We start from the raw sequence: 24,175 nt of genomic DNA, 5'->3' as shown, positions 1-24,175 counted from the left end.
AGCCACCACGAAACTGTGGCCAAGAGCAAAGTAGACCACACCCGTGTCCCAAAATGCAGCTGAACATAACACACTTGATTTCAATGGCTGCTTCACTACCAGAGCCATCTGGATGCTTCCTTCCACCACCAGCTTTTATGAACAGTGCAGATGGGTGTTATCCTTGCAATACATTTTCTGCTATGGTAGTTATCCCAGCCTCAACCTACAGAAACACACTTTCCCCATACCCTCCACCCAAGTTTCCACCCCATCTGTCCTGTTATCTCCTCCCCATTCTCACCTCCCACCTTGTTTATTTGTGGCCCTCTGCCAATGTAGCTGTACATCTTTCCCCATTCCTCTCCTTTTACCCCATCTCCCTGTCCCAAAACTTTCTGACGCTGTGTCTGTTGGCATTTTAGCCCCTGCACAAACTACCAGACACTGTTCGTCTCTCTCCCCACCCATACACTGCTATCCCTTCCCCCTCCCCATTTCTGCTTGTATCCCATGTGATAGTTGCATTTCAGCCTGAGGTGCTGGAGTTGGCAGTCATGTGTGTATGGTGTGTGTGTGTGTGTGTGTGTGTGTGTGTGTGTGTGTGTGTGTGTGTGTGTGTGTGTGTGTGTGTACTGATGAGGCTGTGGCCAAAAGCTCTGTGTATGTGTCTTTTAAGTGTGTCTGTCTGCAACTTAACGTGTCTTCTTTACAGTACGTAGCAATCTGTCTTTTCCTACACTGTTGATATTCCTACCTGGAGTTTCCACTGTTTGACCGATTACTTATCTGTGTGAACTGGTATGTTGTATATGATACATTTCATATATTCCAGAGAGCAAAAATAAGGCTGAAAGAAAATTGCTGGGTTAATATATTGAACCTAGTAACCTGAACATATGATATGTAAGCTCAAAATTCATACAGTGACAACAATGTTTTGAAACAGAGCATGCCTCCAGTAACCACTCTTACTGATTGCACCATTTATATATCAACACACATTGGCCAGTAGTCTTACTGATAAGTGGATAAGACTTTGTTGTAGTACTTGTACTGCCAAACTCTACATGGCAAAACTGAAACACAAGTATCTGACTCTACAACAGTACATCTTTTTTAAAAAAATAAAAAAAAAAAGAATTCCTCCATTATAGCTCGAATATAAGAGGTAACTATAACAATATTATGAAAAGCATAGCTGCTGCGACTCAGCATCTCCGCTATATGGTGAGTAGCAGCTATCCTTTTCGTAATATTGTTACATTCCATCCTGGACTTTCCATTGTTTGAAACGTAACTATAATTCATTTCCAATGGGTGGAGAGGCATTAGTGACAAGTCCATTTGCTGGATGACTTTACCAGAAATTGTTTCAAATCAGCTGAACCACTGCAGTCCATGCACATCTGTAAGTTAGGTCAGAATGATTGTTTTCGTAAATACAGTTTTACGTATTCAGCAATTTGGCACTTTTGAAGCTATACAAACATATTCTACAGCCCTCCCTGAAATATAGGGCAAAGGATACTTTCAATTATATCACAAGTTAGGGCATCTTCTTCTTCCATTTGTGTAGGGAGTGCAGTAAGAGTGATTGCTGAAAAGTGTCTGTGCATGCTGTAACCAATTCAATCTTCTTTTCAAGATCCCTAGGGGAGCGATACATAAGCAGGCAGTAGTATATTCTTAGATATTTTACTTAACACTGGTCCTTGAAAATTTGTAAATGGGTTTCGGCAGATTAGTTGGTGTATATTTTCTAGAATTTGCCAGTTCAGGTTTCTCAGCATCTACATGATGATCTCCCATAGGTCAGACAATCATGTAAAAATTCATACAACCCTTATTGGTAAACATTCTATATCCCCTAAGAGTCCTATTTGGTGTGAATACCACAAACTTCAGAAATATTTTAAGATGGCTCACATAAGTGTCTTGTCATAAGCAGTCTCTTTTATGAACTTAACTTTTCCCAGTATCCCATCTAAGTGTACTACCTACTCTACCTAAGTCTGAGCTTATGTGATCATTCCTTTTTACAACCCTGCAAATTGTTACAACCAGATATTTGTATGAGTAACTGATGCAACTTGTTCATACTGTAACCATAAAACACTATTTTTTTGGAAGAATAAACCACCATTTGGCTGCATATTCCTGTATTTTTTTTTCCTGCAATCTCTATGTTTTGGCCTTTGCGCCATTATCAAGTACGACGCTAAAAGTTCTTAGACTATTAACATGTCATATCTGGTACTCACCCCAAAGCAGGTAAACAAGACTAGAACATGACTAAGATGTAAGATTAGATTAGATTAATACTTGTTCCACAGATCATGAATACGACACTTCGTAATGATGTGGAACGTGTCAGGTTAATGAAAGATGTCTGTACACGATATTACATTACATAAAATATTGCATGACACTAATGTTTAAGTTAGTTTTTTTTCCCTCCTTTAATTTATATCTAAAAATTCAGCCAATGAGTAGAAGGAGTTGTCATCTAGAAATTCTTTTAATTTATTTTTAAATGTTGGTTGACTATCTGTCAGGCTTTTGATGCTGTTTGGTAGGTGACCAAAGACTTTTGTGGCAGCATAATTTACCCCTTTCTGTGCCAAAGTCAGATTTAACCCTGCATAGTGAAGATCATCCTTTCTCCTGGTGTTATAGCTATGCACACTGCTATTACTTTTGAACTGGGTTGGATTATTAACAACAAATTTCATAAGTGAATATATATACTGTGAGGATCCCTAGACCCTTAAATAGATGTCTGCAAGATGACCGTGGGTGGGCTCCTGCAATTATTTTGATTACACGTTTTTGAGCAATGAATACTTTTCTACTCAACGATGAATTACCCCAGAATATGATGCCATACGAAAGCAGTGAATGAAAGTAGGCATAGTAAGCTAATTTACTGAGATTCTAATAACCAAAAGTTTGCAATAACCCTAATACCATATGTAGCTGAACTTGGAGGTTTCAGCAGACCATCAATGTGTTGCTTCCAGTTTAACCTCTCATCAATGGACACACCTAAAAATTTTGAAAAATCTACCTTAGCTACAGACTTCTGTTAAAAGTCTATATTTATTACTGGAGTTGTGCCATTTACTGTACGGAACTGTATATACTGTGTTTTATCAAAATTTAAAGAGAGTCCGTTTGCTGAGAACCACTTAATAATTTTGTGAAAAACATCATTCACAATTACGTCACTTAGTTCTTGGTTTTTGGATGTTATTACTATACTTGTATTATCAGCAAAAAGAACTAACTTTGCATCTTCATCAATATGGAATGGTAAGTCATTAATGTATATCAAGAACAGTTGTTGTTGTTGTTGTGGTCTTCAGTCCTGAGACTGGTTTGATGCAGCTCTCCATGCTACTCTATCCTGTGCAAGCTTCTTCATCTCCCAGTACCTACTGCAACCTACATCCTTCTGAATCTGCTTAGTGTACTCATCTCTCGGTCTCCCTCTACGATTTTTACCCTCCACACTGCCCTCCAACGCTAAATTTGCGATCCCCTGACGCCTCAAAACATGTCCTACCAACCGATCCCTTCTTCTAGTCAAGTTGTGCCACAAACTTCTCTTCTCCCCAATCCTATTCAATACCTCCTCATTAGTTACATGATCTATCCATCTTATCTTCAGTATTCTTCTGTAGCACCACATTTCGAAAGCTTCTATTCTCTTCTTGTCCAAACTAGTTATCGTCCATGTTTCACTTCCATACATGGCTACACTCCAAACAAATATTTTCAGAAATGACTTCCTGACACTTAAATCTATATTCGATGTTAACAAATTTCTCTTCTTCAGAAACACTTTCCTTGCCATTGCCAGTCTACATTTTATATCCTCTCTACTTCGACCATCATCAGTTATTTTACTTCCTAAATAGCAAAACTCCTTTACTACTTTAAGTGTCTCATTTCCTAATCTAATTCCCTCAGCATCACTCGATTTAATTTGACTACATTCCATTATCCTCGTTTTGCTTTTGTTGATGTTCATCTTATATCCTCCTTTCAAGACACTGTCCATTCCGTTCAACTGCTCTTCCAAGTCCTTTGCCGTCTCTGACAGAATTACAATGTCATCGGCGAACCTCAAAGTTTTTACTTCGTCTCCATGAATTTTAATACCTACTCCAAATTTTTCTTTTGTTTCCTTTACTGCTTGCTCAATATACAGATTGAATAACATCGGGGAGAGGCTACAACCCTGTCTCACTCCTTTCCCAACCACTGCTTCCCTTTCATGCCCCTCGACTCTTATGACTGCCATCTGGTTTCTGTACAAATTGTAAATAGCCTTTCGCTCCCTGTATTTTACCCCTGCCACCTTTAGAATTTGAAAAAGAGTATTCCAGTCAACATTGTCAAAAGCTTTCTCTAAGTCTACAAATGCTAGAAACGTAGGTTTGCCTTTTCTTAATCTTTCTTCTAAGATAAGTCTTAAGGTCAGTATTGCCTCACATGTTCCAACATTTCGACGGAATCCAAACTGATCCTCCCCGAGGTCCGCATCTACCAGTTTTTCCATTCGTCTGTAAAGAATTCGCGTTAGTATTTTGCAGCTGTGACTTATTAAACTGATAGTTCGGTAATTTTCACATCTGTCAGCACCTGCTTTCTTTGGGATTGGAATTATTATATTCTTCTTGAAGTCTGAGGGTATTTCACCTGTCTCATACATCTTGCTCACCAGGTGGTAGAGTTTTGTCATGACTGGCAATCCCAAGGCCGTCAGTAGTTCTAATGGAATGTTGTCTACTCCGGGGGCCTTGTTTCGACTCAGGTCTTTCAGTGCTCTGTCAAACTCTTCATGCAGTATCGTATCACCCATTTCGTCTTCATCTACATCCTCTTCCATTTCCATAATATTGTCCTCAAGTACATCACCCTTGTATAAACCTTCTATATACTCCTTCCACCTTTCTGCCTTCCCTTCTTTGCTTAGAACTGGGTTGCCATCTGAGCTCTTGATATTCATACACGTGGTTCTCTTCTCTCCAAGGGTCTCTTTAATTTTCCTGTAGGTAGTATCTATCTTACCCCTAGTGAGATAAGCCTCTACATCCTTACATTTGTCCTCTAGCCATCCCTGTTTAGCCATTTTGCACTTCCTGTCGATCTCATTTTTGAGACGTTTGTATTCCTTTTTGCCTGCTTCATTTACTGCATTTTTATATTTTCTCCTTTCATCAATTAAATTCAATATTTCTTCTGTTACCCAAGGATTTCTAGCAGCCCTCGTCTTTTTACCTACTTTATCCTCTGCTGCCTTCACTACTTCATCCCTCAGAGCTACCCATTCTTCTTCTACTGTATTTCTTTCCCCTATTCCTGTCAATTGTTCCCTTATGCTCTCCCTGAAACTCTGTACAACCTCTGGTTCTTTTCAGTTTATCCAGGTCCCATCTCCTTAATTTCCCACATTTTTGCAGTTTCTTCAGTTTTAATCTACAGGTCATAACCAATAGATTGTGGTCAAAGTCCACATCTGCCCCTGGAAATGTCTTACAACTTAAAACCTGGTTCCTAAATCTCTGTCTTACCATTATATAATCTATCTGATACCTTTTAGTATCTCTCGGGTTCTTCCACGTATACAACCTTCTTTCATGATTCTTAAACCAAGTGTTAGCTATGATTAAGTTGTGCTCTGTGCAAAATTCTACTAGGCGGCTTCCTCTTTCATTTCTTAGCCCCAATCCATATTCACCTACTATGTTTCCTTCTCTCCCTTTTCCTACACTCGAATTCCAGTCACCCATTACTATTAAATTTTCGTCTCCCTTCACTATCTGAATAATTTCATTTATTTCATCGTACATTTCTTCAATTTCTTCGTCATCTGCAGAGCTAGTTGGCATATAAACTTGTACTACTGTAGTAGGTGTGGGCTTCGTATCTATCTTGGCCACAATAATGCGTTCACTATGCTGTTTGTAGTAGCTTACCCGCATTCCTATTTTCCTATTCATTATTAAACCTACTCCTGCATAACCCCTATTTGATTTTGTGTTTATAACCCTGTAATCACCTGACCAGAAGTCTTGTTCCTCCTGCCACCGAACTTCACTAATTCCCACTATATCTAACTTTAACCTATCCATTTCCCTTTTTAAATTTTCTAACCTACCTGCCCGATTAAGGGATCTGACATTCCACGCTCCGATCCGTAGAACGCCAGTTTTCTTTCTCCTGATAACGACATCCTCCTGAGTAGTCCCCGCCCGGAGATCCGAATGGGGGACTATTTTACCTCCGGAATATTTTACCCAAGAGGATGCCATCATCATTTAATCATACAGTAAAGCTGCATGTCCTCGGGAAAAATTACGGCTGTAGTTTCCCCTTGCTTTCAGCCGTTCGCAGTACCAGCACAGCAAGGCCGTTTTGGTTAATGTTGCAAGGCCAGATCAGTCAATCATCCAGACTGTTGCCCCTGCAACTACTGAAAAGGCTGCTGCCCCTCTTCAGGAACCACACGTTTGTCTGGCCTCTCAACAGATACCCCTCCGTTGTGGTTGCACCTACGGTACGGCCATCTGTATCGCTGAGGCACGCAAGCCTCCCCACCAACGGCACGGTCCATGGTTCATGGGGGGGGGATCAAGAACAGTAAAGGACCTAAGACCGAACCCTGTGGGACCCCATACTTGATAGCCCCCCAGTTTGAGGAATCAGCTGTTGTTTTAACATTACATGAACCACTTATTTCAACTTTCTGCATTCTTCCAGTTAAGTATGAATTAAACCATTTGTGCACTGCCCCCCTCAAACCATAATGATTTAGCTTATCTAAAAGAATTCCATGATTTACACAATCAAAGGCCTTTGAGAGACCACAAAAAATACCAATGGGTGATGTCCGGTTATTCAGAGCATTTAATATTTGATCAGTGAAAGCGTATATAGCATTTGCTGTTAAAAAGCCTTTCTGAAAACGAAACTGACATTTTGTTAGCACTTTATTTTTGCAAATATGGGAGGCTACTCTTGAATACATTACTTACTCAAAAATTTTTGATAGAGCTGTCAGAAGAGAGATTGGGCGATAGTTGCCGACATCCAACGTATCCCCCTTTTTATGCAATGGTTTTACAATGGCATATTTCAGTCTATCGGGGAAAACACCCTGCCCCAAAGAGCTATTACATACGTGGCTGAGAAGCCTACTTATCTGTGGGGAACAAGCTTTAAGTATCTTGCTGGAAATGCCATCAATTCCGTAAGAGCTTTTACTTTTCTGTGAGTTTATTATTTTACTGATTTTAGAGGGAGAGGTTGGTGGAAATACAGTTGTTTCAAACTGCACAGGTATGGCCTCTTCTATTAGAAGCCTTGCCTCTTCTAGTGAAGATCTAGATCCTATTTTCTCCACAACATTTAAAAAATGATTATTGAAAATATTTCCAATTTCTGATTGTTTGTTAGTACACTTGTCATTCAGTTTTATGGCACTAAAGTCTTCCTGTGCTCTTGGTTGCCCTGTTTCCCTTTCAATAATATTCCAAATTGCTTTAATTTTATTATCAGAGTTACTGATCTCAGACATGATACTCATGCTTCTGGACTTTTTAATAACTTTTCTTAATACCGCACAATAGTTTTTATAATATTGAACAATTTTGGGGTCAGTACTCCCTCTTGCTGTTAGAAGTTCTCTTTTACGGTTGCAAGATATACTTATTCCTTTAGTTAGCCAAGGTTTTTTATATGTTTTCTTGGAATTATGTTTAACTATTTTCTTAGGAAAACAATTTTCAAATACCCTTAAAAATGTATCGTGAAATAAGTTATATTTCAAGTTTGCATCAGGTTCCTTATACACTTCATCCCAGTCTAGTTGCTGTAGGCTTTCCCTAAAGTTTGCAATATTTATATTGTTAATTGAACGCACTGCTTTGAAAGTCTGATTTGATATACTGCATGGAGCTATGTCACGTACTGTAACTAGCTGTGCACCATGATCTGAAAGACCATTCTCCACAGGATAAGCATTTATGTCCTTAAACTTATCTTGGTCTATAAAAAAGTTATCTATCAATGTCCTGCTGTTCTTTGTTATCCGAGTAGGAAAATCAATGACGGAGCTGAAATTGAAAGAACTGAGTAATACTACAAGGTCATTCTTCCTATTACATTCTTTCAGGGAATCAACACTGAAATCCCCGCAAATGATAATTTGCTTCCCCCTGTCTGACAGATAGCACAACAAACATCCAAGTTTTCTAGAAATAGCTGGAAATTCCCTGAGAGGGACCTATACACTGTTACAATTATGAAAGTGCCATCATTTAGTTTTAGTTCAGTGGCACATGCTTCCATATGTTGCTCTACACAAAATTTTTTAGTTTCTATATTTTTTGCGCTGTGGAAGCTTTTGACATATATGGCAACTCCTCCTCTCATCATATTATCTCTACTTACATGTGCAGCTAATTTTTACCCATTGATGCTAACCTTTTGCATATCAGTGACAATGTGATGCTCAGACAGGCATAGTACATCTATTACATTCTCAGTTTCTATATCTTCTAAACAAAGCAGAAGCTCATCAATTTTATTCTTCAATCCCCCAATATTTTGATGAAATATACTAACATTATTTTTCATTTTACTTTTGTGAGTATCTTCAACTTTTTTAACATCTTTAGTACTTGCCTGGCTGAGTTCCCCACTGTAACTGTTAAATAAATATACATATATATAATTAAATACATGATAAATCTTTAATAGTTACATTTTAAAGGCATGTGCTAGTCTCATTTACCTGCTTTGGGCTCAGTACCAGATATGACATGTTAATGGTCTAAGGACTTTTAGCATTGTACTCAATGGCATAAAAGCTGAAATCTAGGTAGTACAGATGAAAAATACATTAATATACAGTCAAATGGCAGTTTATTCTTTCAAAAATACTGCATGACTGTGGCCAAGCATAAAGAAAACTTCATATAATGTTCAATTTTTGTTTTGTTTTGTGAAGTGCATAGTTTACATTTCTGAATATTTAAGTACGTTATCAGTCCTTGCAATGATCTGAAATCTTATTTAAATTTGACTGTATTCTGGGCAACTTTTGTTGGACAGTACTTCATCATAGATAATTGCATCACCTGCAAAAAGTCTGATATTTCTATTAATATTGGCAGTCAAGTCATTAAAATACAATATAAAGAACATGGATCCCAACAAATTTCCCTATGGCACCCCTCCTCCCCCAAAAAATTTACTTCTATATCTCTCGAATGACTCTCCATCAAAGATAACATGCTCCACTCTCCCTATCAAGAAGTCCGCAATCAAACCACAAATCTGATTTGATAACACGTACATCATATTTCTGTTAACAAGTTTGGTGTGGCACCAAGTTAAGTTTTTTTTAAATGTCAAGAAACACTGCATTTATCTGATTACCTTGATGCACATGATATCATGTAAGAAAAGCTCAATAAGGATTTGCATACAAGATGTGATGTTACAGGTATGACTCAGTGCTAGTCTCTTCTGTTGAAGTGTATTCAACCCTGGAAGGCTACTGTACCCTACATCTATTTTAACCTGCTTACTGTGGTTGCGAATGGTCCTCGCCGATAACCCAGGAGCAACAGTGTCCCTAATTTGCTGGGAAGTGGCGGTGCGGTCCCCTACGGCACTGCGTAGGATCCTACGGTCTTGGCGTGCATCCGTGTGTCGCTGCGGTCCGGTCCCAGGTCGACGGGCACGTGCACCTTCCGCCGACCACTGGCGACAACATCGATGTACTGTGGATACCTCACGCCCCACGTGCTGAGCAATTCGGCGGTACGTCCACCCGGCCTCCCGCATGCCCACTATACGCCCTCGCCCAAAGTCCGTCAACTGCACATACGGTTCACGTCAACACTGTCGCGGCATGCTACCAGTGTTAAAGACTGTGATGGAGCTCCATATGCCACGGCAAACTGGCTGACACTGACGGTGGCGGTGCACAAATGCTGCGCAGCTAGCGCCATTCGACGGCGAACACCGCGGTTCCTGGTGTGTCCGCTGTGCCGTGCGTGTGATCATTGCTTGTACAGCCCTCTCGCAGTGTCCGGAGCAAGTATGGTGGGTCTGACACACCGGTGTCAATGTGTTCTTTTTTCCGTTTCCAGGAGTGTATCACAAACAAAACAAATTTTCAGTATTATTTATTTTTGGTACACTGAAGAGATAATATAATTTTTATCTAGTAGAAACTGCCAGCATATGGGCAGATGCAGACAACTTCAGAGATTTTCACACTCAGGTTGCCACGTAATCATGACTTATTTGATTTCATAACCAAAAAACGAGTCTTTCACATAGGTTGATCAAAATATGTTAGCACTTTTGCAACCTTGTTAAGGAGACACGGAAACTGCAAGACGAAAAAAAAAAAAAAAAAAAAAAAAAGGTAGACTCCTGGGCAGCTTTACTGCAGATCAGTCAATTAACAGAACAGTGGTTCTTTCAACTTAAACAGGAAATAGTCTCTAAAACAGCTCAAAAACAAATGTAAGACTTACAGTGCCCTCAAAATGTTTAGAAAACTAACCTTGCAACTCTTTCCATGAATTCTTCAAGCCTTGCGATTTCTTTAATGAAACTGAGCTTAGGGAAGTTGACTGTTGTCACAATTTGTCCATTCTGCAATGCAATTTTCTTTTCAAAGACATCCTCATAAAACTAGAAATAACTCATTGCTCATCTTGTAGTGTCTTACTATAGACAGTGTGCAGTCAAGTCCACTTAAAATGCGAGGTCTGCAATCTATTCCAGATGTTCTAATTTTCATTCCTGCACTCCCTTTCGTCTTAATAAATTCAACAATAGCAGGTTTTAAATCTTTTAAAAAAATCACGCCAGCCATGCCCTTTGACTTAAGCATTGTACTTTGCAATACTATATAAATCTTCATACTCTTCATTCAATTCCACCAGTGGAATAATGTGTGGGGCTTAAGAAATTTTACTATTCTTACCACCTATTTCTACACGTGCTGCATCCCTGCAAATTTAGCACAAAGTGCTCCCCAATGAATCCTGTCTGTCTATCACTGGAATGTTTTGCTCTTTCATTGTCAGCTAAATCTTTAAATTCTTTCTGCATGGTATTGTAATGCCATTTCATAGCACATTTGCAATACTCATTGATTATGTGGCTGTAAAATAGGTATTGAGAATTCTCATGCCTCTCTTCTCTCATTCCCATTCATTTTACAGGTCTGTGACGACAAGTTGCTAGACTACCTCTTTATGTGCAAACAGCCACTGGGCCTGTGAATGTCCTTCATACCACACACAAATAGCAAAGGGTAAACAGCACTGACACCATGATTCTGCTGAACTGACAAGAGTTGCGCAAGTCAAAAACTGTAATACTAAATGGCATGTCACTCTGTACCAGGCAGTTCCAAGAAGGGTTTAGCAAAGCTGGGACAGGTTGAACCTTGGTCTGCAGGCAGTCCGCCCATCTGGCTACCACGGGGTTTGGCCCACCATGGCCGGCTCTGCCTTACAGTGTGTTCCATCAACCAATCCATTTTTTTTGTTACATTGTGCCATAAACTTCTTATCTAATATACCCAATTAATCTTCAACATTCTTCTGACATACTACGAGGGTGGTTTGGAAAATTCTCGGAATTGAATACAAAAAAAGTACTTACATCACTGAAACTTTTTTTCTTTTTTTTCAATGTAGTCTCCTTGCAGATTAATGCACTTGGACCAAAGATGTTCCAGTGCCTTGATCCCACCTCAAAAATGAGTTTACTCCACGCCTGCAAAATAGTGGTCAAATCTAGCTATCAATTCTTCATTTGGAGTGAACCTTTGTCCACCAAGAAAAATTTTCAGTTTTGGGGAGAGATGGAAGCTGATGGCTCCACATCAGGTGAACAAGGTAGGTGTGGCAACAATTCATACCTTAGGTCATGTAATTTTGCCATGGTGATGGCACATGTGAGTGGGCGTGCATTGTCTTCTACATCTACATCTACATCCATACTCCGCAAGCCACCTGACGGTGTGTGGCGGAGGGTACCCTGAGTACCTCTATCGGTTCTCCCTTCTATTCCAGTCTCGTATTGTTCGTGGAAAGAAGGATTGTCGGTATGCTTCTGTGTGGGCTCTAATCTCTCTGATTTTATCCTCATGGTCTCTTCGCGAGATATACGTAGGAGGGAGCAATATACTGCTTGACTCTTCGGTGAAGGTATGTTCTCGAAACTTTAACAAAAGCCCGTACCGAGCTACTGAGCGTCTGTCCTGCAGAGTCTTCCACTGGAGTTTATCTATCATCTCTGTAACGCTTTCGCAATTACTAAATGATCCTGTAACGAAGCGCGCTGCTCTCCGTTGGATCTTCTCTATCTCTTCTATCAACCCTACCTGGTGCGGATCCCACACTGCTGAGCAGTATTCAAGCATTGGGCGAACAAGTGTACTGTAACCTACTTCCTTTGTTGTCGGATTGCATTTCCTTAAGATTCTTCCAATGAATCTCAGTCTGGCATCTGCTTTACCGACGATCAACTTTATATGATCATTCCATTTTAAATCACTCCTAATGAGTACTCCCAGATAATTTATGGAATTAACTACTTCCAGTTGCTGACCTGCTATTTTGTAGCTAAATGATAAGGGACCTATCTTTCTATGTATTCGCATCACATTACACTTGTCTACATTGAGATTCAATTGCCATTCCGTGCAGCATGCGTCAATTCGCTGCAGATCCTCCTGCATTTCAGTACAATTTTCCATTGTTGCAACCTCTCGATACACCACAGCATCATCTGCAAAAAGCCTCAGTGAATTTCCGATGTCATCCACCAGGTCATTTATGTATATTGTATGTGTCTTGATGGATGATCACTTTGTTCCTTGCTAAACCTGTCCTTTTTCCATGTATCTTTTATTGCAAATTGTCCAGGAGGTTAGCATAGTATTCTCCAGTAATTGTTTGCCAAGTAGGGGAGAATCTACAAACAGAATCCCCTTCGCATCCCAGAACACTGATGCCATGACCTGTCCCACCAAAGGAATTGTCTTTGCTTTCTTTGGTGGCAGATAATCAGAAAGTTTCCACTGATTTGACTATTGTTTTGTCTCTGGGGTATAGTAGTGCACCCAAGTGTCATCTGTGGTCACAAACTGGTGCAAAAATCTTGTTCGTTTCTCCTAAAACGGGCCAAACATTGTTCCGATATGTCCATTCTAATGCGTTTTTAATCCAGCATCAAGAGACGCAGCACCCACCTTGTAGATAGTTTTTGTCATTTCTAATTCTTCAGTTAAAATTCGATATACCCTTTCAGATGACATCTGGCAAACGTGAGCAATTTCACGCCCTTTCAATCGGTGATCATCCATGAGCACTTTGTTCACTTTTGCAATGATTCCTGGAGTAGTGACACATCTTGGCAACCACTCTGCGGATCATCATCCAAGCTCTCCCGGCCAAATTTAAATTCACTTTTCCGCTTAGTAACAGTTGAATATGAAGGAGCAGAGTCCCCCAGTGTAGTCTGGAAATATGCATGAAGGTTCTTTGCTTTCATACCTTTCCTTACGAAGTACTTAATCACTGCTCAAATCTCGATTTTTTTCCATATTTTCAAATACTACACGGGAACAACAGAGCCACGTCACTGCTACAGCTCTCTTCCAAGAGCACTGACATGGGACGTGTTTACATGCAACAGTCCAATGAATATCACCTGAACAACTCGTTGCGCTAGTGCTAAACTCTCGTGGTGATTCCGAGAACTTTTGAAACCACCCTTGTACGCTTCCAGATTTTCTATTAACAATATTAATGTTGTTCAAATTATTTTCTCCAGCGACAGACGATTGGGTAGGTGTGAAAGTATCACGTACCCTAAGTTATGTATAATGGAGAAAAATTCATTTTCTGTACAGCCCCTTTTGTACTTGGTGCTAAATCACAGAAAACCTAAACCAGGATGGCTGGACATGGGTTTGAACTGTCGTCCTCACAAATGCAAGTGTAGTGTTAACCACAGTGTCTATCCAGTACTGGGCTGCAGCCAATCAGTTGTCAGTTACATTCAAGCACACTGACTGTAGGGAGTCACTTCTGCGAAAGAAGTAGAACAGGCAGTGATAACTTTTATTGCACAGTGAATACGCCTGTCAAAAAAAATGTTCTCGGGCCTCCAGCTGCATCAAGTGTTTAAAATACTATGAGCTTTGGTCCAAGCTCTCCTTGGCTATTTTCAAGTGGAACAACTGCCGATGGGCAGCCGGTACGCATTCTTTGAATTTGTTGTTGTTATTGTTGTGGTCTTCAGTCTGCCGACCGGTTTGATGAAGTTCTTCAAATCAGTCTATCCTGTGCAAGCCCCTTCATCTCCGAATAACAACTGTGACCTACTCTTTCTGAATCTGCTTACCGTACTTTAAACCTTGGTCTCCTCCTACAATTTTTACCCCTAATACTTCCTTACATCATCAAATCGAAGATTCCTTGATATGTCAGGGTGTGTCCTACAAATTTCTCTCTTCTTTTAGTCAAACTTGCCATAAATTTTCTTATGTAATTTGATTCAGTATTTCATCATTAGTTACTCAATCTGTCCATCTAATCTTTAGTACCACATTTCAAAAGCTTTTATTCTCTTCTTGTCCAACTGCTCATTGCTCTAGTTTCACTTCTGTAAAAGGCTACACTTCAGAAAAATACCTCCATAAAATACTTCCTAACATGTAGATCAATATTAGGTGTCAACAAATTCCTCTTTTTCAGGAATTCTTTTCTTGATATAGCTAGTCTGTGTTTTATATCTTATCTGCGTTAGCCATCAACAGTTATTTTGCAGTCCAAATAGCAAAACTGCTCTACTACTTTTAGCAATCTGACTGACTGAGCATTGTCTGATTTAATATGACTACTTTCCATTGCCCTAGCTTTACTTTTGTTGATGTTCATCTTATAACTTCTATTAAATATGCTATCCATTGCATTTAACTCCTCTTCCAAGTAATTCAAAATTTCTCGTAGGTTGCCTGCACAGTTTGCTCAATGAACAGATTGTATAATGTTGGGGGTGAGCCACATATAACCTTGTCTCACTACCTTCTCAATCACTGCTTCTTTGACTCCTGTAACTACATTCTGGTTTCTAAATAAGCTGTAAATATTCTTTTGCTCTCTGTATTTTATCCCTGCCATCTTCAAAGTGTATTCCAATCAACACTGTGCCCTGCTTGTACAGTGAAACGTGCCGTGCACAAGCTTTCAAGAAAGGGAGCTATAACAGACCCAGGTGGAATCTGGATGGCTTATTAATGATTGTGGGGTGGTACACCTGCCAGCTTGACTGTGATTTTTAGACAGTTTCCCATGCTCATTTAGGCAAATGCTGTGCTGGACCTCAACCTCTGCTTCAGAGAATACATTACACAAACAGTTAAAATATGATAATACACAGAACAACCTACCATAATTTGTAGGCAGATGAAGCACACAAATTACCTCCCTTCAGATATTTTGATGACTGTAGTGTCAGGAACGGCACCAGGCCACAAAGTTGAATACTAATTTAAATTTGCAGATCCTGAAAAAGTGGACCTCATACTAGATGGATAAATGCTAGGGAAAAGAAGAAGGAGAAGATCCCAGTCAAAACTGTCGGAATAATGGCTTTAACTTGTAATCCATAAATATCCACCAATAAAAGTGCCACATCTAAGACACAGTACCTATCACAAACAGGAATTTAGGGAATTAAAGGACTACCTCAATGAGGGATTTGTTTGTCTCGGACAGAAAATCAGGATGATACCCTTCATTGATAACGCAGCAGTACTCACCATATGTGAACAGGATTAGACTTAGGTACTTAAGGAAACAGACTGTGTATTAACTGATGCCCATAATACACACTAAACAAAATGTAAATTAAGGTAAAAGTGTGTGTAGCACATGAATCTGTGGTACACGTCTAAATTTTACTCTTGAATGCAGGGAAGTTTAAGTGGTGGATGAACTGCATTACCTAAGAAGTGGAATAGACAAAGACAGACATAGTGCTAGGTACTGCACAAGACATAAAGGGCTACCTACAAAAATAAGCAGCTGAGGTCAGAAAATGTTTATGAAAAGCTATATGTAGCATGCAGCTCTGTAGAGACGCAAAACTGTGGACGATGGAGAAACAGGAATGAAATGCGTTTAAAATATACTGTAACAGAGGGCTGCGGCAAGTTAGTGAGTAAAAAATTCATAATACAGAACATAATTAACTCAGGGAATAGACCAGTTGGGCACATATTATGACACGAATCTGTGTTACAAAATGTAGTTAGAGGGGCTATGGAATAGGCAGGTCTAGGTATGAGTATATTGAGGTAGACTGCAATGATGTGGGATGCAGCAGAAATGCTGAAATGAAGAAGATAGCTGGCAAGTCACAGGGCTGGGTACCAGCACTGAAACAGCCTTAGAGATGATGATCGAATGTACAGATGCACCGCAACATCTGGAAGATTTTAGCTCAAGTGAGAGGCCTGTGAGCTAGGATTATGGTGGGGCATCTTCAAGAGAATGGTGTATGACAGAACTAGGCCTTGGAACTGAAGGAATAGATACTGCTGACCATAAAAAGGACATGCATTACCATAGATAGCACAATATACTGTGGGATGGCATAAGGCATCCAGGCTTCTTTCATATATTTATTAGAGCCACGAGAAACAATTTCCCCTGTGTGAGTCATTCAACCAGTTTTACATTTAGCCATGTTACAATTTTCATACTTCAAACAAGGTCATAACTACATACGAGTCTCTTTAAAGGTTGCCAAATAAGATCCGAGTTTTTTTATAACCGCCTTAGCCATTTTCCTGTACGGCATCATGCAATATTAAAAACAGTCAATCAAAAGGTTTCCTGCTGCTTATGTGATGGAGTTTGGAGACTGCAAGAAGCTTCAAAATCTCTCTTATATTGGCCCTCCAAAAGAAATGATGATCTTCTAGCCCTAGCCCAGCTTTGGGTAGGGATTTTCAGTTTTCCAATGCAAGACCTTTATAAGACACTGTCTAATGAATTTTCCTGTTTCCAAACTTTCCCTAGCGGGAAACAACTAGGGGAGCTACTGTAACACTGGCTGGAGGCCTCCATAATCTCCTCAGGCAAGACTTCCAATATACCATTTCCGAGTAAGGGGCACGAGCAAAGTTGGGCTACCTGCCACATAAGAATTGCTTAGTACCATCCTATGGAAGCCACTATGGGTCTCCACATCCCATTTAGATTCCTGAGAGGGCCCACCACATCTTGGCCTCCCATTGAACACTTAGCTCTCAGAGTCCACCTGATGAACAATCAGCAATGTACAGCATATTACTGTTTCTCCACACGACACACATAAAAACAAGTGAATTTCACAGAGACAGTGGGAGAAGTCATAGATAAATTACGTGTGATGAGAAGAGGTGCTGTGTTTTCAGCATTGAAATGGAAAATAATTGGTAATGTCTGAAACATACATCATATCCTGTGGTTGTGGTAATATTGGGACATGAGATCTTATTTTAAACTGCTGCCACCAAAGTGGACAGGCTTAGCAGTTGTGAAGTAGATGCCACACATTGATTACTTTAGTTCTATTCATACATTGCACAGCCTCGGTTTGTGACTAGGCTGGAACACAAGGTAGATGCTTTTGATCACATTTTACACTTGTGCAGTACTTTCTATAGTTCACTCACCACCGTTTTTTTTTTTTTTTTTTTTTTTTTTTTTTTTTTTTTTTTTTTTTTTTTTTTCCAATTACATTGCAATTTTGAAATGAAGTTGTAGGGACATGAGAGTTCAGGCATCTGATTCTGGGTTTTATAGTTCTGTAAAAACTACTTAATATTACTGGTCATGGCATCTTTTCCAAATACGTTGTACTGTGAGTGGAAGAAGAGGGATTAGTTTCAATTCCCCACTACAAAGCACAGTGTAAGCATACTATTCTCTGATGGGTAGCATAATACAAGCTGTTAAAACAACCCTTCGCTTTCCCTCACAGCTGAAGGGGAGTGTTGCCAACATTGTTCCATAAAATAACCAAATATTAGCACAACCCCTATTCATAAATTTTCCCCCAATGGACTGCTAATTCACTGTACTTTACATGTTTGATGATCAAAAAATCGGACAGATAAAAGTCACAGATATGCGAATCAGGACCACTTCTCCTCAAGAACAAAAAGCAAGCAACAGAATGGTTATAAATGTTGCATAGTTACAATGTTCTGTTGGTCCACTTGTGCAACACATCAATGGTGGCTCCATTAAACTGCAGCCTGTAGTTTGGCTCAACAGACAGCAATTCTTCTGCAGGAACTTCTGGCACTGGTGGTTCATACCGAATATTGTTAGGATCAGAAACCTGAAATTCAAATTTCACATAAGACATCTGGCTAAAAAATAACTGTATACTTTCCACATAAAGAACCAAGTTTTCAATATAAATGTTGCTTCTAAAAATTCTGCATCTTTGTAGCACAACAAATGAGTTCCACATTTACCAAGACTGATAGTGATGGTATTTCATTTATAACGGAAGTCGATAACATTACTACATTATATCTATGGAAGTAAGAAATGCTTGAAAATTTAATATAATATGGGTAGATGAAAGTCTACTCGCCAAATGGCCGCAGGAGAAAAAACATACAGAAGATATGGAAATGGGCAAGCTTTGGGAGCAGGTGGCTCCTTCTTCTGGCAGAATGGAAATGAAGAGGGATGTAGGAAAAGAAATGGCAATGTTTAGAAAACAGGGAGAGATACGGAATTAAAAGCTCAAAAGCTTTCTGTTTTCTCAATAAAAATATTTTAATTTCTTTGTGAACATATTATGTATACCTGTCTTCGTGACTACCATCACAAAGATATGTCTAATGCAATTTTTAACTGCTTTTTATTTGTCTTTTCCTCTCTCTTTCCCTCCTTGTAGCCCCCCACTTTTTCATATATACTCTGCACGTCCCACTGTACCAGTTTTAGGGTTTCTTCCCATTCCATTCACATACATAGTGTGGGAAGAATGATTGCCTCTGTGCATGCAGTAATTATCCTAATCTTAGCCTCACAATCTGTATGTGAGCACTCCACAGGGGATTGTAGTATATTCCTAGAGTCATCATTTAAAGAGAATTCTAAAAAGCTTTGTTAGTACTCTTTCTAGTGATAGTTTATGTCTACTGTCCAGAGTATGCCAGTTGAGTTCTTTCAACATCCCAGCGACTCTCTCCCACGAATCAAACAAACTAGTGACCACTTGTACTGCTCTTCTTTGTGTATGCTCAACATCCCCTGTTAGTCTTATTTGGTACAGGTGTTACACACTTGATCAATATTCTAGAAACAGTTACAGGAGTGATTTGTCAGTAATCTCCTTTGTAGACTGATTAAACTTCCCCATTATTTTACCAATAAACTGATGTCTATTGCCTGCTTTACATTTGAGCCTATGTAATCATTCCATTCAATATCCCTACAAAGGGTCCCACACAGATGTTAGTATAAGTAGGCCATTTGCAACAGTGACTCACTGATATTAGGCCTATACTCATAGGACACTACGTTTCCTCATTTTATCAAGTGCAATATTTCACACTTCTGAACATTTAAAGCAAGTTGCCAATCACTGCACCACTTTGAAATCTTATCAAAATCTGACTGAATATTTGTGCATCTTCTTTCAGATAGTTCTTCACTGTAGATGACTGTATCATCTGCAAAAAGTCTGAGGTTACAATTAATGTTGTCTGCAAGGTCATTAATACATAACATGAACAGAAGGGTACCAATAGACTTCTCTGGGGCACGCCTAAAGTTGCTTCTACATCTGATGATGACTCTCCAACCAAGATAACACGCACAGATTTCACTTGATACCCTATACGATCATACTCTTGACAATATGAGTACAAGTGGTACTGAGTCAAATGCTTTTCAGAAATAAAGAAATACTGCTTCTACCTAACAAAGCTCTCAGTACGTCATGTGAGAAAAGTGTGAGTTGGATTTGAATTCATGCTGGTTAACATTGAGGACATTCTGTTCAAGACAGCTCACAATATTTGAGCTCATAATATGTTCTACTGTTGCCTCCAAAGACAGTGTTTAAGTTCACTTATCAGTCGTATGAGTCACATTAAGTGAATAGCTGACTTGAAATATTATCTCCTTAATGAAAAGAAACTTCAAGGGCTAGTTATAGTACTAAGATATATAATTCTTTTACAAAACATACCTTAATTCGCAGCTTATTTTCTTTCCAGTGCTTTACATCAATTCGTAGAACAGGCACATCATTAGGATATGGTGATCGAAACATACGCTGTAAAAATACTACTCCTCCAGTTTGAGTTTCAGTACTGTTGATTATTTTATAACTACCATAGTTTTGGGGATAAAAGCAGAATGGTATCCCCAAAGAAATACGTGTTTCGTTGATATTTCTATCAGACACGGCTTTCCAGCAGCATCCCCTCATGCGACAACCTTCTTCATTGGATCCGTCCTCTGGATAACAGTCAAACTTATGACTGTTTTCAACTGAACATTGACTTACGGATGGGGCAGGGGGATCCGGTAGATTCTTTGGTCTGCTTTTTGGGTGCAGCGTTTGGGCACGATGAGGCTGATAGCCTCGAATGGGAATATCAACATACGCAGGTGTTTTGCTATTTAGAATATCGAAACAGTGTAGTAAATACACTGCCGGAACAATAACGAAAATTGCAAACAGGAGCATAAAAACGAAATAAACTGCACAGTTTGACAAGTCGCATTTCCACGAATATCCTTCAGCGTGCGACTCTGTAGCTAAAGTATCATTGCCACATTTATTAAAATCAGCTGCTGATTCTCTACAGAACCCAGTGTCCTGGTCCGTTTGACAAATAGCTCTTGTTTCAATGTTCTGCTTTCCCCGGATCTTCCTAAAAAAATTCTTTAGTAAACCCAGCATGTTTTTTACTAGGCAACACAAGTAAGAAAAAACTATCACTTCTCCAATGTCATTTACGCTGACATAATTTCATGTAATGTCCTATGTACACCTCACATGATTGATAAACATGTAAAATATTTGTATACAATCATATGATTCCAGGCTCAGGCATACCAAACATGTACAATTGTCAATTGAGCTACAGTCACTGGTTTCGATACATATCGAAATCGAAATTAACTGTTACCAACATAGCTATGTAAACTTCCATTCATACGCAACGATCTGTTTGCGCAAAAGACTGCACACATTATATCTGCGCAGATAGATAGCTGCGTATGAAGAGTATTTGTGTATGAATGAGATATGTGCAAACCAGGAAGTAGGCGTTGAAGGTTTGAGCGAAATTGCTCAAATCTGTGGGTTCAAATCACATCTGCACAGACACACCGGAGCTTTGGACAGGATATATTCGCAAATCCGGCGCTAAAACCTGTTTGAGGAAGTTGTTTGTACAGTCAGGTGTTTCTCATCTGTTTGTGCAGAGTGAATTTTACAATGACAAATACCCGTCAGGGTTCTAGATAGTTCACTGCCGAGTTTCTCGTAATGTGTAGGTGTTTTAGAGTCAGTTTCGAAGTTCGTGCGAACCGATGATGTCATTGTGTTTAATAGTGCAGTGCAGGGCTGTGTGTGTGTGTGTGTGTGTGTGTGTGTGTGTGTGTGTCAAACAGCTTCCGCGCCAATAATTCGTTTTATGGTCTTTTGTATTGCATATTCTAACATAAGAATATTTATATAATTTTATTTGTTTCATGTTTTTATATTTTTATTTTTCCTTGAGTTCCAGTCTCTCGGGGATACAGTGTCAACGAGCGTCTTCTGTTTCACATCTTCCTAGGTTATACCCATTTTCACAACGTTTCACCTCCGAGATTAACGTTCGGATTCGTACTCAACTTAGAGTAACTGGTTGTCCAATCCGTTCAGCATACACTGTTACCTAAATAAAAAATATTGTTCCATGGAATCTCCACACTTATTTTTGTTCACACCAAAGAAAGGTCGGTTAACTCAAATTACGCTAATCTCAACAAGTGATGACCCCGACATGATCTGGGCTGAACAAGAAGTTTGTGTGACTAATGTGGAATTTATATATCATGCAAGATACAGACATGCTGACGGTGTATAGAGCAGCGATCCTTTTACCTCCATTTATTTATTTATTTATTTATTTTGATTCAATATCAACAGATTACAAAGTTTTTTTGTTCCAGTCTTCTGGATAACTCAGAGCCTTACTTAATACAGTTACATATTATTGCCTTGCATTATTATCTACACAACTTTTTCTAAATTTCGTTGAGAGAACAATCTTACATATATGGACTATACATAAAAACAAATTGCTATTACAATACGTAATTAATAAATTTACAGTTTGTGACACAGTCTTCAGATCTGAGATTCAAATGTTTACATTTTGTGACACAGTCTAAGATCTGAGATTCATATATTTTTATATAGATGGTCTTCCACCATACAAGTGTACTAAATCGAAAAATTCATCTATTAAATACACAGGATTTTTTTAGGAGCCAATATTTTAATTTATTTTTTAGTTCTTTAATGGGCAGTTTGGAGATATTAGGATGGAAGCAATTCAGTGGTTTTACACCTGTTTAGTGAGGACTTTCCCCATAATGTGTTGTTCTATGAGAGATACTGTGAGGTCTCTCTCTACCTGTAGTGCTCTGATCATGTAATTCTGTATTAAGCGTTTTTTTACTGTTTACTGCCATAAGATTGTCTTAAGTTCATACAGGTTATGAACAGTTAGTGTTTTAAATTCTTTAAACAAATTTCTGCAGGGCTCCTGGAACATTTATTTCCCATAATTCTAAGTGCCTTCTTCTGTAGGATAAGTACACTTTTCATATTATATTTTCTGTTGGCTCCCTGTAACTCCACCCCATAGCTTAGATGGGATTCAAATAGTGCAAAATATATTTGCCTCAGAGTGGTAATGTTACAAAAATGTGTCAGTTTTCTTAGGGCATATCTGGTAGTAGATAGCAATTGCAAATATCGTTTACATGATCAGACCAGTTTAATTCTGCATCATGTGTCAGGCCAAGAAATTTGATCGAGTATTCTTTCTTAGTACATTCATCACCCATTAAAATATAGTTTTCATGAGTTTTTTTGCCTCCCAAGATCATATTCAATTTAGAAATATTTATTTGTATTTAATTTTAGTTTGTTTACATTAAAATACTGCAGTTTATGCCTGCTGCAGTATTGTCTTCCATTTTGAGCTGCAATAAGCTTGGATTGCAGAGTGTTGATGTGTTATCACCTGCATATAAGATAGATGTAGTGGGGTTTGTTATAGACTGAAAATCATTAACACAAATAATAAAAATAAGTAGTCCTAACATTGACCCCTGTGGAATGCCAAAATTAATGTCAGTGGTGTTTGATTTGTATTCTCCCTCAGTAGTGCTAATAGACACAAACTGCTTCCTGTTTGTCAAGTAGGATCTAATAATATTATGTACTGTGTCTCGAATGCCATAGTTCCACTTTCTATGCAGCTTTTTGTTAGACTAGAAAGATGCCACATACATGCTCTTTATTGTCTGTTGCTTGAGTGACATCTCCGATTAAGTTGAATGCTGTTGTAATGATGGATGACCCATTGACAAACCTATATTGCCCCTTAGAAATAACTTTTTTGCTTATCAGGATGTTCCAGATTCTATTGTATATTACTTTCTCAAAGATTTTGGATATTATTGGAAGAACAGTTATGGATAGAAAGTTTTCTACTAGATTGCTATCTCCTTTATTAAAAAATAGGCACAATTCGAGCAATTTTCAACTCATCTCGAAACTGACCATCTTCCATATGAAAGCTGATAATTGCTGAAAAGGTGATGCAATTTTATGAATACATTTCTTAAGTATCCAGACTAAGACCACCATACCCTGCTGCAGGAGAATTCTTCAAGCTACTCACTGTTTTAATTATTTCTTCTTCACTTGTCGGTGTCAAAAATATGCTTCCTGGCACTGGTGTTCCTTTGACTTTGTATTGGTGATTTGTAAGCTGATTGTTTATGCTGGAGCCAACGGAAGAAAAGTAATTGTTAAATAGATATACTAC

General features: G+C 38.9%; 1 protein-coding gene across 1 annotated transcript in view; it reads right to left on the bottom strand.

Annotated features, from left to right (window-relative positions):
* Positions 1-21,216, bottom strand: part of LOC126355930 (lysosomal alpha-glucosidase-like) — a 130,575-nt gene extending 109,359 nt beyond the window's left edge. Inside the window, exons 1-2 of the mRNA XM_050006499.1 lie at positions 20,302-21,216; positions 18,287-18,429 (exon numbers count right to left, since the gene is read on the bottom strand). Coding sequence (XP_049862456.1) covers positions 18,287-18,429; positions 20,302-21,021 — 863 coding nt within the window. The 5' untranslated portion in view covers positions 21,022-21,216. The remainder of the gene's footprint in view (positions 1-18,286; positions 18,430-20,301) is intronic.
* Positions 21,217-24,175: the final 2,959 nt, after the last annotated feature.

Source organism: Schistocerca gregaria, chromosome 3 (genome assembly GCF_023897955.1).
Source record: "Schistocerca gregaria isolate iqSchGreg1 chromosome 3, iqSchGreg1.2, whole genome shotgun sequence".
In the NCBI taxonomy this organism is placed as follows: Eukaryota; Metazoa; Arthropoda; class Insecta; order Orthoptera; family Acrididae; genus Schistocerca; species Schistocerca gregaria.
This window is presented reverse-complemented; position numbering and strand designations above follow the sequence as displayed.